This window comes from Poecilia formosa, unplaced genomic scaffold (assembly GCF_000485575.1).
Source record: "Poecilia formosa unplaced genomic scaffold, Poecilia_formosa-5.1.2 Scaffold16, whole genome shotgun sequence".
Taxonomy (NCBI): Eukaryota; Metazoa; Chordata; class Actinopteri; order Cyprinodontiformes; family Poeciliidae; genus Poecilia; species Poecilia formosa.
In genome coordinates this window covers 3,921,095-3,936,184 of record NW_006799955.1, presented here as the reverse complement: position 1 = coordinate 3,936,184, position 15,090 = coordinate 3,921,095, and the positions used below count along the sequence as shown (strand labels likewise).

Sequence of the window (15,090 nt, the reverse complement as noted above, 5' to 3'; positions counted from 1 at the left end):
AAACACAATTCAAAGTAGATTGGTTTAAAAAAAACAGCAATTACTGACATGCATATTAAATAATTAAACTAAAATAAACATTTTATGTCTCTAAATTCTATATTACTGGCAATTAACTGTAATTAACAGTGGGGCTACAGTGATATAAAAATAAAAGAATTAATCAAAATATATTAGGGACCATGTCAGTTCCTTATAACTGATGGTACTCTCAGATTGGAATATGCCCAGCCAGATAATCAAGGAGGCAAAAAATATCTTACCTATTCCTAGCTGGATGTGGTGGTCAATAAGAGCCCAGCTGTGGTCATCAATGCAGTGATTCTTCAGGACAAACAGCTGGCATATGTCCCTGGCAGTGACATCAGTGGGCACCTCTACAGCCTTGCTGGTGTTGTTTTCATCAAACACTTTTATCACCTGAAAGAAAATAAGAACCATTCCAAACATGCGGCAACTGAGATCATTCTTCACTTAAGAAATAGGCCTCAAGGTAATCTAAATGAAGTGTTTTTAAAACTGATCTGACATTGAAAGTAATACACTCTCCGCCTCATCAGCTTGATATTTGTTTCATAAAGCATAACACAACACACAAAGTATGTTGTGCAAATATGAGGATGCGAAGAGTGGACAATAACATGGAGAAACTTCTTTAAAAAAATAAAAAATGAATTAATCAATCTGCTCCCCCTCTGTTCGGAGTGGGGCATCATGCTGTGACTGGGCAAGCTTTAAAACCACAAACTACAACTCAGTCCACAGAATTGCAAAGTTGTTTTTCCCTTTGGTTCACAACATAAAAGCACATATCAAACTTCACAGCAAGTGTCTGCTGGTTCCCACTGAGTTTGCCCCATCTCAGTGTTTTCCTCTGTGCTGCAGCAAAACTAGAAAGCTGCATGACAAAACACCCTGTTAGCACTGTGCTTTCCCAGCTCCAGATATATGCATCATTGGGGCGCCCTACTGAAACACCTGCATCCTCTCTCCTCCGGAAACAGAGGTCTATGGCTTAGGCCTCGTTGGTCTAAGCCATAGACCCAATAAAAGTCTATGGCTTAAATCTTTTTAAAATAACATTCATGCACCTGTGATAATATTTCTTGAAGGCTCACAAAAACTGAAAGAGCATTTGCAAACAAACTGAGTCCAAAAATCTCAGGAGGCAATGCTTCCAACAATAACATGACCTTTTTTATGGAAACCCTTAAGTCTTCAATCAGTTCATTTAGAGTTCAGCAATAGATTCCAAGTAAAGCAAACAGCTGCACTTAATAAACAACCCTACCATTCAGTGTTAATATAGTCAACATTGCACGACGCGGTAACAAAAGTTCCATTCATAACCAATCACACAGGTGGATAAAAACTGCAACAGATTCACATGTCCAGACATATAAGGAGCAGACAAGAGAAGCAGCATATCACAGCCTAAACTGGCACTGTGAACCTAGGGGTCTTCATGGATACCAACGTTTTTGAGATATATTGAGAAAACTTTTAAATAAGAATTACAAATGTGCAACAATAAAATGAAGTGTACATTAAATGATGTTGTGATGTGTATTTTTGTTCAATTTCAAAGCCGCGATTTCTGAAAAGAACAGGTATGCATTATTCTGCATTGCAAATGCATTCACACCTCTTAAACTTCTTCACCTTGTCACAATATAATCACAAATGTCAATGTATTTTATTGACATTTCATGTGGTAGACCATTTACCTGTGTGTAATTTAATCTCATTGCAAATCCAGCTGTTCTGTGAAGACCTTGGAGGTTTGCTAGAGAACATAGAGAAGACCAAGGAACACCGCAGAGAGGTCAGGGAGAAAGTTGCTGAGAAATTTAAAGCAATACCCCAAGCTTTGAATGTCTCTCGGAGGTCTTTTTTATCTATTATATGAAAATGGAAAAGATTATGGCACAACAATAAACCTACTGGCTAGCTAGAGGATATATAAGACAAGCAGCCAAGGGGCTTATGGTAACTCTGGAGGAGCTGCAGAGATCCTTGGCTCATGTGGAGGAATTTGTTGACTGGAAAATGATTAGTTTTGCACTCCAAAAATCAGGCCTTTATTGAAAAGAAAAACAGTAAAAAAATAAAAATAAAAATAAAAATAAATCAGTTTGCAGCTTTTCTGATTGAGGTCATATAGGATTTATTTATTTTTATGCCTCCATCCAAAGAAAGTTCCTGGGCAGAAAATAAATACTGCTTTGGATGTTTGAATATGTATACAACAAACTGTATATTGAAAAATGTTGGTGAATTTTTAATGAGATTACAGAGTAGCAAAATAAAATGTATTTAATTCTATCGCAAACCTAACTAAAATGTGTTGTCGTATTCATGACTTACATTGGAGTAAAGATCTTTTCTTTTGCCCACTTTCCCAATGTTTTCTTAACTTGATCAAACTGTTGAAGTCCAACATTGAGGTACATCCAACTTTACTTGCTTTGAATTACATTGTAAACTTGTAAACAAGTTAATAGTCTTAGTAATCCACTGATTTCATGACCAAATTATATCACAATACAATCAGTAAAAAAAAAAAACAATAGAGGCCCAGAAAAATTGTGAAATAAAATAAGTTTGTCTAAAGTGCTGATCTGAAAAAGTGTCTTGCCAAGGTGATGGGTGAAACTTGGGGCAAGGCATCGGTACATTACGTGCCGTAAAGACAGCCAGACAAGTCGGAGTATATCCAGAAACTTACCATACAGCACTAAATATAGTCTCATTGAACACAAACTCCTCTATTAGACCTTCTTATCTCAAGGGCAGTACAGCGTGTGCCATTTTGCCAATTAGCCTCCTAGGGTTGAACCTTGAAGCGCACTCCCACATCTGTGGCTCTGTCACTGAGCGGTGAGAGGGTGAGGAGCTGGCCTCCTGCCTGGACTAAGACAACCATCTGAATTATCCTCCCACTTCTCCCCAGTCATGTCATAACACTGGAAAAACTGATGGTTTCAGATTCCTGCAGGGCTTCCAGACCAGGTGCTGCTTCTAACCGCTACAAACAAGTTGTACAACCAGCTGCTTATGGCAAGCCTGCCCTCTCTGCTACAAGTTTCTGGAAAGCAATAGCTAGAAAGACATAATCAGTGTGCAACAGGAGATAAATTAAAGAAAAACGACAAACGTTATCAAGCACGACTGATGAGCAAGCTTTAAGGTTAGTTGCAGCTTTGCATATCAAAGTGACTGCTGGAAGAAATCATGAGTTTTGAGAGCTGAATAAAAGCTGTTTTCATGTATAACATTAGGATAATATTCCGCATTAAGGCTTATTATATAACATCAAAATGTTGATGTAAACAGGCAAATTCAACAGTCTTTAAAAGCAAGTAGGAAGGAAGAAGAGATGACACATTTTTAAATGAACCCTAAAATCAGTATTGTTGCAACACCCAAAGATAATTATGAGCCTTTAAGCAAAGCACAAGGTGTGCTCATGTTCCAGTTGAAGCAGTCTAACAAGACAGAGACTTCCAAGTCTTTCAGACGCATCTGAAAGTGTAACTGACTGACTGACTGACTGGTGGAATCGGAAAATGTTTTATGGAAAAACTGCATTCAAAAGGACTAACAGAAAACCGAGAAGCTAAAATAACTCATTGAGTTTTGAGTACAATGTAAGCAAATTATGAGATGAAGACAACACGGATAGGCCAATAAAAGTTTTCTGAAAATGGACTTCATGTGACACTTTTTGAATGTAAATCTAAATCTGAAACAGAAATTGACGTCAGCAATTCAGAAGAAAACAGTGGGAAAAACTTTACTGTTATGGCAATATCAGAGAAAACAGGAAGTCCCTGCTTGATTCTTACCCGCTTCTGTAGACATAGAGGTGTGATGGCAGGCAAGGTGACTCTTCTTGCATGGAAATTCATGCTTCTTGCCTTACACGCCTAACCGACTAGGAGATGAACCATCCATTCAACAGTTGAAGGCAAGAATAATTTATAATTTAAAGCAGTGACGGTGTTAATGACAAATTTATACTGAATGTTTTCTACATAGTAACCATACTTGATCCTATAAAACCCTTTTTGGAGTGAGCTCCCTCCAAGTGTGAGAAACTAAACTGTTCTGCCTCCCCACAACACAAACTCCTCCTTTGTCCTTGAAAATGTTATATCTTTTTTTTTTCTTCCTTTTCTCGCCTTTTAGAAAAAGGGAACTCATATTAACAAGATAATGGAAAAAAAAAAGAAAAAAAAAGATCTTGTCATGACAATCAGATTTGATATAAAGAGTGCAGGGCTAGAGGGACAGTGGTGATTGTTTCAAAAGAAACAATAGATGATGAATAAACAAAAGGAAAACAGAAATGTGCTAAAGAGTTCACTTATATGAGAGGGTTCAGCTGGCTATATCTCCAGACACCACACAGCTATTTTTAGACTATTACAATCTGTAATCCACAATACACAAGTATTAAAAAGAAAATCCTCTTCATTAACACTATGGATACCTGCACTTGCTTATAAAAATATGCATATCCCTTGAATGTGTTCAGTTTTTGTCATGTTGCAACAACAAACAGAAATATTATTCTTTTATATTGAAGGACACCACACACAAAACAGTCAAGTGAAAAAGAAAACAGTCTATGTTTTACAGGTTAATAGAAAATCTGAAAAATATGGACCTGGATTTGTCCTTCACTGTTTTTTTTTGTCAAGGGTTTGTAGAAACACATTTTAGCAGAGTGCGGGGCGTGTCTCAACCAGCTTTGCTCATATTTAGAGGCTGATTTTTTTTTTTATTCTTATCATGAAAAATGGCTGGATTTCAGGATTTGATGTGAGCATCAGTTTTCAAGTATCCTGGATTCTCAGTCAAATTTAGTTCTCAGGTTTGACTGAACTATTCCAACAAATTAATGTTTTGATTATGTTGTGGTTCTGGTGGCAATTGTAATTGTTTCAGGGTGTTGTCCTGCTGGGAGGTGAACCTCGTCCACAGTCTAAAGTCTTGCAGCATCTACAGGTTTTCTTACAGTTTTTCTCTCATACGTAGCTCCATAAATCTTTCCATCAGCTCGTTTTTCTTTAATTTATCTTCCCTGTCCCTGCTGTCCCCATGGAATGAAACTGCCACCAGCCAGCTTCACAATGGATATAGTGTCAGTGTATGCACAGAATTTTATATATTGGTGTCTGTATTTTATACAATAGTGTTCCACATTGCCACATTTTCCTTTGTAATAAAGCATTGTTAAACATTTCCCTTCTTCCAGTGAAAAACAAATCTCAATAAAATACATTGACTTTTGCTTACGGAACATAACAAACTGTGGAAAAATATGAAGGGATTAAGGGAACATTGTACAAAATATTTGCAGCCAGACATGGCTGGGAATGATATCTGGCTGCAAATAGTTTTGCCTCACTCAGTAAGAAACACCTCAGCTGTCGTGCAAACATAAAGCTGATATAAACCCTCCCGATTCCACCGTGAGAGGAAAATAACGATCTAACATATTTCCCTATTTCATTTATGATCGCCAATATGGACTGCCTTCACAGAGGAGTATAAGGAACACAATTGTGCTCACACTGAATTCATGAGAACAGACAGGGGAAAGAGAAGCCTCCCACAGCAGACTTCACTCTTTATCTGGAAACACAGCTCACTGATTTGTGAGAGCACAGACAAGTAGACGCTGCTAGTTATCACACGGCTAAAATGAATTGGAATTAATGGAGCCGGAGCGATAACAGAGTCTCCACAGCTCCCATAACAAAATTACCTCCAGACACATTGTCCTTGACCGTTGGCGCTTCAGTCAAGACCCTCCTCACTGCTGCTGTAGCAGCAAAATAGTAACCAGAGGTGTGATGTACATACAAAGGGGTTAGCATGAAACATTTTAACCAGTGAAACTTACTATGAGGACATTGATAGTTTTATCATGATGTGGGGGGCATCCTGCATGTTTGAGTTACTACTTTGAGTTTTTAGACATCAATGCATTTCACAGTTGCTTTGGTTGCATTTGTTGTTGAAATTTAAGTAGACGCTGTTAATATCAGGTATGTATTAGGAGTAATACAGGACAAACGGATTCATTACCCAAATTATTTGAGACTTGCAGCGAAGCAATTTACTTTTCTTTTGCTTTCACTGAGTTAAAAACCTAAGCAGAATTTCATTTGGATGCCAGTCTACAGCCACTGAGATACCACTAACATGCCTTTTGTAGAAATTAATTTAAGTGACGGTGTAACTATCAATTTATCTTACTTATGAGTAAATAACACTTTAATTTAATCACTAATTTCACATCCAGATTTGCTGTTTCATCCATTTCAGATCAAGCAAAAAAAAAAAAAAAAATCACTATACAATGTCATAATTTTAAGATTTCCTTTGTAAAACATCAAAATTAACATGTTGAACCGTCAACATTCAAGCATGTTTTAGGTTTCAACAGAAATAAAATTGGCTTTAGGTTATAACTCTTTTAAAATGACTTTATTAACTCTAAGTTTCTTCCATATTATAAGCATTTTTCCAACATTTTCTGTGTTAATTCATGTTTTCTAAGCAGGTGTGAAGTTCACAAACACTTTGGGTCGGGCCTGACCGTAAATGTCTCTGTAAGCCAACATATTCTAGAGTCTGCTGTGAAGTCAAGCATGCCAGTCTGTCTGGTACTGGTTCACAACACAATAATCTGAAACCCAGTAGTAGATCTATGAGCTACATGAAAATCTAGATGTTATTATGAACAAGTCAAGGTGCAGAGTTACGGTTTGATTGTGTTTTCTCAGAGAAGAGCAGATATTGTGCAGACAGCCTGGAAGCAAATGTCCTCTTTGCTGTGGACAGATACTGCTAGAACCTAACGACCACAGTGATGTGACATTGGTATCTCAGCTGCTGAGATCATACAGGCCCCAAAACATGGACTGCTGACAGTAGAATAACAGCCTACACACACATTGTCCATAAAAGGTATTCACCAACTTGGATGTTTTACCCTCGTTATTCATTTTACAAATCAATCAACAAAAGCTGGCCTTTTGACAAAAGAATTCACAAAAAAGCTATTTAATGTCAAAGTGAATTGCCTATAAAATAAAGACAATTAAACATTTAAGGTAAAATAAGTGTTTGTATATATGTTCACCCCCTTCAAATCCGTATTTAGCAGATGCACCTATGCCTGATATCATAGGTCTGAATCAGGCGCGCACATCTAGGCACTGCAATCCGTTTTCACTTTGATGTTTTTGTTGCTCATGATTGATTTGTAAAAATAATAGAGCATAGCACATCCAAGGGAGTGAATAGCTTTTATAGGCATTGTATATATCCGTACATGTATTCATCTTATTTGAAGCTAAACAATAAGATTAAACTTATTGCACAGCTTGTTAAGCAAATCGATTTCTGTGACCAATGTGACGGCAGATGTTTTCGGAAGATATCTTAAAGTTAGGAGGGAGAAATTACAATGTTTGTGTTTTTACTAAACATTTATTGTAGGGGACGTTGTGTCTGATTATTAATAACTAAAGAGAAGATTCTTGGTGTTGTTCCACCAAAGTTGTTCCAGTACATAACCAGAGTTGGCATTCAAAACATACCCCCAAAAAGTAGACCAGAGCTCGACTTTTGAACTTGGTAGAAAAATAAGAGGAACAAAGATTATTGAAAAATCTAAGGACTTTAAATTCTCCATATGAGTTGTGCATTTTAAGGGTTTATGGGGGGTTTTAAATCCAATAACCACACAGCATAACATACGATGTGTGACTTTCCACCCTCAAGGTTAGATTTAAATATTTTTTTAAAAGTTAAATAGCCATGAGTAACAGCAGATCACCTAGTCAGACTCCCTTCACTTTCCTCCTTTGGTTGAGAGATAGACCCAAACTTAAAATGTGCTTTGAAGCTTGAACACTTTCTCACTGCAGTGAAGAAACCTAAAAGTCTGCTTCTCACCAAACTCTTATCAAGCATGTGAGTCAACATTTCAAAACACAGTTTTCAGGAGGAAAAGCTCAGCCAAATTACCAGAAAACATAAACAAAAACAGGGAAAACAGCAGGCTGTACCCAGATACCCAAACTGAAACAAGATGAGTTACTATGTAAAAGAAAACCTGCCTGTTCAGAAGTAAAAGGCATGGATTAAGGTTTTTGCACTGTATTTTTGCATATTCTTATTATGGGTACTAGAGATATGGCATAGTTATAGTATCATGACAATTTCCTATTTAACAAGTTTGTTCCAGTTGTGAAAATGAATGAATAAATGTTTGCTTTTGTGGTGATACTGCTATAAAACACTACACACAATGGAAATAACTCAGGTAAAAAATAAATAAATAAATAAGTAAATAACATGAAAACTAAAAAAATGTAATAATTTTTGTATCAAAGCTTAAGGACTAACAGCCAAGTTACTTATTATTTATTGTCATCATTATAACTGTCAACATTCCCGTTCCTGAGCACCTCCCCTGCATGCTGTCATTTTGCTAACAAGACACAAGTATTATGCAATATTGTCATAACTATGTAATACATATTCTCACTTTTTAAGGGTATATGATCAATCATGATGTGCTGTTTTCTCATAACTTAGTTATACCAGTATCAAAATGTTGAACACAAACTACACATATCATTATTTACCATCATGTAATATGAGAGTTTCATCATTGGTCGAGATGAGAACTGACTGTGAGTGAAAACTGAGTAGGAAAGCCACATTTTCAAAATCCAGACACACACTAAAGCTGAAGTAGGTAGCTTTTATAAAAAATATATTCACAAAGTTTAACAGAAAAAAAGAAAAAAGTTGGAATATTTTTGTCAATCATAACTTATGTAGTTATTGTAATAATCTGCAATTTTCGAACAATTATATGTTTTCCTCATGTGACTTTTAAAAAAAGCTCTGAAGTCAAACAAGGCCCAACTATTGTACCAAAATCCTCTCTCTATGTCCTCCCTGCTCTTACCATTACAGTTTTAATCTATGTTAAAACATTGCTTTTGTTAAGAAGGTTTTGCTGTATTTTATACTACAGTATTTTATCTAATGTCGATTTCAACTAATCGTTTTTCTCTCATTTATTCCATGCGTCGTGCATGAATAAATTCTAAACCTTGCATTTGGTTGATTTTTATTTGGGTTGAGATAATTATAACTGAAACTACAACCCACAAAGATGCTCTGGGAGGACCAGTTGGCAACTTTCCACTGCAGAAAGGATCAGATGGTGGGTGAGGGGCAGAGCGCGGCACATTTGGAACAATGATGTCATGGGTTTCTTGAGAGCTCCTGAAAGGAGGTCACAACCCTGCACCACATGACTTGTGACATAAAAACAGCTGTTCACACAAACACAGTCCTTTTGTCCCTCCAAAGAATGATTCTGAGAAGAATAAGTGAGAGGCTGCCAAGCCCATGATGGGCAGGCCTCATCAGCAAAATACACAAGGAATAATTTGAGGACTTCCTTATGAAGAAACAGGTCATTGTTTCAGAAAAAAAGGTCAATTGGATGGTTCTATTCAACCTCACTGACAAGTTGAGCTTTACTCTGTATTAATTGGAGCCTTTGATTAGTCAAATAACAAATATTACAATCATTTACTTAAAAGAAACAAATAGTAGTTTGATTACACACTTGTGTTAATCATGTACAGTTGAGATCATAAATCTACAAACACTCATAAATGTCATAAATGGCANTTTACGACCTCTGTTGTTTTCCTGACTGCCCCCTGTGACTGTGTTTCTTTGACAATAAAAGAAGGAGCTCGCGTGGAAGGATTCAGAACTTTCTGTGAACGGCTGATGGAAGGTTCTCCTTTTGCAAAAGCTTTGTCTATGAAATTCATATACGTTGTCTGTGGTCTTTTTATGTAGGTTCGAGAAAAATACCTATCAGGGAGTGTATTATGTGAAATTGATTTTAAGCTGCATGTTATTTTATAATGGTATTCTCTCATGATATGTTACCTGAAATGTTGATTCTTTCATGGACATTTGAGAACTCCTTGAATCTCTAATGGCACCCATTTGGGGTTGTCTAAAAAGGCGCCACCTATTTCCATTAAGCTCCTTCTTGGGGCTGCAGTCCGAGCTTCCCCCCCACAGAGTTCCCTTCCCACATGCGCTACCTCCTCAGCTCCCTCAGACTAGCAGCAGCAGTAACTACCAAACTCCGGGAAGAACTGTGCATCTGCTGAGCTTATCACACAAATTACTTCTCAGTCCAACACTCATCGTAATGGAAATGCATTCTTGTGATGATATGCTGAGGTAAGAGTGTCAGATAGAGTATGAACTTCTTAAAGTGACAGAGGCCCAATTTCAAGGTATCAAATTGTGAGGTTAAATTTCTTTTAAGTTATGTTTGATATATGCATCATTTTCATAACAACTGAATGTGATAGTTACGCGACTGTGCTATAAGATGGTACTTTGTGCCTGAAAAATACTTAATACTGCATCTGTAATACACCTTGAACAGGGACAGTAACCTTTTGACCTGAACTGTACATGTTATAACTCAAGTACTGAGTAAACCTTCTGATAGTGTTCTCCTTCTACGCTTAACATGAGCACCAAACTCTAATATCACTTATAGCTGCTGTTAATTGTGAAACTTTGGAATTTCAGGCTTTCCGATGAGTCATTGCTTTTAGCTGCCCCCCTGCTGCTACAAATCCACACACAAATGCACACAGCACATACACACCACAAAAAAAATATACTTTCAAGCTTATAGTATTGGGACCCACATCCAGGAAATATTTTGTGGCTTCCAAACCAAACCAATTCAGCCACACTGGAAAATGTATAGGAAAGAAACCTTGAGTCTGAAACCCATGCACTTCTGAAACAGACTCATAATTGTTAGCTTTCCAAAATCCTGAATGTCTTCCAAATATTTGTTTCAAGTTTTGGATTTCCTGTACAATATCTGTCCAAGTTGTTGCAGAGTAATCCACTGCCAAAACAATGAGGTCATGAGCATGTGAGTATGAGATGTAATACCTCCAATGTGTGAATAACAGTGCTCAGTATCTTAAGAACTTAGATAACTGTACTTTTATAATCTTTGAGGCTGGCTTTTAATGAAGTTACAAGTGTATCCAGCTGAGGCTCTCTTACTTGCAGTGTGCCACATAATGAGACTGAAGATACAAGGCACTTAGTCCTTGGAATAGTAAGAATAGAGATAATGTTGTTAAAGTGTGTATTTTAGGTCAAACAATGACTCTCTATGCATTTTTGTTTGAATGAAAATGTAAAAAAAGAAGTAACAAGATGTCTAAAGGAAGATGTCAGGTGACGTCTCAAGCTGGCTGAAAAAATAAACAGACCAAGTCTTTGCACATAATTACGGTCAAAAAAATAAATAAATAAATAAAAATAAATAACAGGTCAATGTTTGCATATAGTTTTCTGAGCTAAAAACAGTCAAGGGATGGCTGACTCAGAATAGACATAAAAGATATAACCATGAAGATTCAGAGTTTGGAGATTATTTTTTATTAAACTGACCAGGTAGTCAGGGCTCACATAAAAAAAAAAAAAAAAAAAAAAAAACGTCCCTTGCAAAAGCTGAGTTACTTCCCTCTCAAGGCAAATTAAAATAGATGCCACCAATGGTCTATAAAATGTATCCCATCAATAAGACATCACTCTAAGCAAAGTATGAGCATAATGCAGCCACAACCAGGCTGGATTTTTGCAGAAATTCTAACAGAGGAGTAAAAGAAATAATCAGAAGAATTATCCAAGAGCCAAGAATTAGTGTTAGAGAACATGAGATAAGTCTGAACGAGCAAGTAAAAATTATAAGGAATGCTCTCCACTAAACAGAAATTTATGCATACTCACTGCACAATACTCCACTAGTGAAGAAAAAGCACACTGATACTCATTTTCAAAGTGGTTGCAAATGGGCTGACTACCACCAAATATCTAAGAGTTGCACAAGACATTTTGTGTAAAAGAATGCGTCCAAGGTCTTATTACAAAAAAGGCTTTCTTCTTAATATTGAATAAATGTCAGGTGCTATGCTCATTTCCTACTCTTTCATCTTCATCAAAATGAATACATAGACTTACACAGCAACAAGTGCTTGTCAAACATTAGCATACAATCCAGCCTCGAGAGCAAGAGAATCCCACACCTTGTGCTAAAACAAACAACAGTGGTGTGGACACTTGGCCAGATTTTCACAGGGTGGACCATAAAGGTTTTAAGCTTAAAATATAACATCTACAGTCAACATAACACCTTAATTTATTTTTCATATTGTATGGTGGGCCCTGAATGTAGAAAAAAAAGAAAAAAAAAAAAAAACTCCCTTTCCCAAAGTAAACCATCTACGCAGATTGTCTGCTCATCCTGACACAGCATTTATCTCTTCAGCACCCTTAATTTCCATACTTGTAAAACCTGTTCAACCATCCACGTGTCATGAATTCAAACAAAAAATCAATAGTCAAACACAGTCTAGTCGCGCATCATGCAACTTTCCTGAATGTCCGCCAATTGAGGATAGTCAGAAAACAACAGCTGTGCTGTTTTTACCAACACAAGTGTTGTTGTCAAATGCTTTTCTACAGTAAATGGAAGACTCACCTGAGTTGCACTAGGTTTTGTCCAAGGCAATAAATATTTAGAGATGGAGCCGGAAACAGTTGGAGGTAGAAGTTCAGGAAAGGGGTTTGGAACAGAGGAAGATGAAGAGTCCTCCCCCTCTCTAACATTCCTAGAGAATCATCAACACAGACACAAGTAATATAAGTGAAAGTGATTATAAATGAAACAAATTCAGGCAGGTCAGTTCTGAAAGGCAAACAGATTTTAGAGCCATAACACCTATAAATGTTTAAGAATAAAACATATACACAGCATATGTGTATGTTAAAACCCCTTTTCGAAAACTAAAAGTCAGTGTAGCTACCATCATTACTGTTGTTGAACAGACATGAGCTGTTTTCTTGATAAAAACAAGTAGCTGGGTATTGATGCGTCAAAGGATAGAGAGAGCACCCACACTCACGCAAAGGAGCTGTGTGCGAAAAGAGGCCTGGATTCAAATTAAAAAAGAATGAACTCTAATTCCCCACTAAAAACAGTGTCACCTGTTTAAGACACTACCTGAAAACAAATCAGTCTCTTCACTTGCTGTTCAGTTTGGTTTGTATGAGAATAATGCACAACTATCTCGCTGGGCTTTAAGTTGATAAAACGTTTGAGCACAAAACATCTCACTATAGACGAAATGAAAAATAATAAATGCCTATAAATATTTTACGTTTGGATCACTCCAACTTTCACAAGTCTTACCTAATCAGTCTCTGGAGAGCCTTGTCCTTGGGTAGTTTCAAAGTAATATGGTATTTTTTTCCAAAACATGTCAATGCTACTACCTCACTGGCAACATCTATCTCGATTTCCTCACCCTCACTTGAAAAACAGCCAATGAAGTCTTCATCATATGAGATGACATTCCTTCACAGATACACTTTTTATTTTTTATTTATTATTTTATTTTTTTCCAGTCTGCCGACAATGGTATGGCAGTGAAGTTTGACATCCTGTTCCAGACTTGACATCATCACTCTCTGGCAACTTTCATCTGTTCTTTTCAACATCTTTCTTCTTTTTTTTTCTTTTATTTTGTTTGGCTTTTTAAATCTATTTATTGATGTCAAATACAGAAATGAATACAATCATTACAGGCTACAAACCCAACCACAATTGAGAGGGAAATTATCTTAAAAACAGCATCTATACCCTTGAAGAAGTGGGGCGGGGGTGGGAGGTTGTTATTACACTTTTTGCCTGCACGTCAGCGCACGCAGGGCCCTTGTACTGATTCTGCTGCTGATCTTGCAGACAATGGGTATGTAGGACTTGATAAACGGGCCTCTCTTTGCACTAACTCCTCCTGCATTTAGCTACCTGTTGACTCACTTACCACATTCACCGACAAGCTTTAGATAAGAGTAGAGAGAAACAGCCCCTGATTCCTTCACTGTATTGCATTTTCGGTGCTTCAACATTTGGAAGAGGTGAGCAATGCATGTTGTAAAGAAAGTACTGTAAATAAAGTTTTCTTTTAACTCTCAAAATAATTCATTATTATATTTGGAAACAAGTTTGTTAGTGACTTGAATGAATGGTTAACCTCAACTTAAAAACTCAATCAACTGGTCTTTAGTGTATTGCTAAGCAACACTGCAGCTCTTTTTTCTGGCTCGTACATATGCAAACACTGTGCTATTTAAATGCAGGGCTGGAAGCATTGTAAAATATGTTGCACAAAGTTCTTCTTTTAGGTAGATGAATTTTTCATAATGTATATTGTTGCAAGCAGACCTGTACCATTCAGTTTATGTAAGCAAAAGTGAGCTATACCTGTTCCCCTTGCAAAACTTGGTCCTAGTCCTCTGAGCATTTGGAGTGAGTGAAGGACCTTCCAGTGGGATGATTGCTGGCCTGGGGAAGACTCTCTCATTACCCTTGCCACTGTGAAAATTCTCTGCTTTCTGTCCGAGTCCTCCAGAAGTGTGTATTTTGTCCAGTGTCTTATTCATAGCACTTGTGTGGGTTGGCTAAATCCAAGGCATCATCTGAAGGAAACAGGAGAGACGAGCTGTTGGACGGGAGACTGTGCCCAGTTTCAGCAGGCTGCCTGGCGGGGCTCTTCTGCTTACAGCTCAGCAGCACACACGCACACACGCACACAGTAACACACAAGTTTCTCTGGCTCATCTGCTGCCCACAGGGCTGGCCCAGTGGGGCAAAACGATCCCTCCTACCCAAACATGATCCACCACAATAAAGATATTTTTGACGCAATCATCGTCAAAACAGCCTTATTTGTATTAAGTTGATTAATAATCAGAGTTTTTTTTTTTTTTTTTTTTTTTTAATTCCTGATTATTTTACATTGAGATAAATTTTCAAACTAAATGTCAGGACATATGTGCACACAAAGACCTTTCAAACAATTGGGTTGGCAATGAGTCCAGGGAGGCTATAAAACTAACTGTTCTTATGGACTTTGGACA

At 37.1% G+C, this 15,090-nt stretch overlaps 1 protein-coding gene across 4 annotated transcripts in view; it reads right to left on the bottom strand.

The window, feature by feature from the left end:
• grb14 (growth factor receptor-bound protein 14) overlaps positions 1-15,090 on the bottom strand; it is a 28,094-nt gene that overhangs the window by 11,048 nt on the left and 1,956 nt on the right. For 2 of the 4 annotated variants that reach the window (XM_016668704.1, XM_016668705.1), the window contains exons 2-4: positions 14,435-14,649; positions 12,650-12,779; positions 264-420 (exon numbers count right to left, since the gene is read on the bottom strand). In XM_016668704.1, the coding sequence (XP_016524190.1) occupies positions 264-420; positions 12,650-12,779; positions 14,435-14,613 (466 nt within the window). In that variant the 5' untranslated portion in view covers positions 14,614-14,649. Of the gene's footprint in view, positions 1-263; positions 421-3,848; positions 4,083-12,649; positions 12,780-14,434; positions 14,650-15,090 lie in introns of those variants that run through there. The other 2 variants (XM_016668706.1, XM_016668707.1) reach the window with 1 other exon arrangement.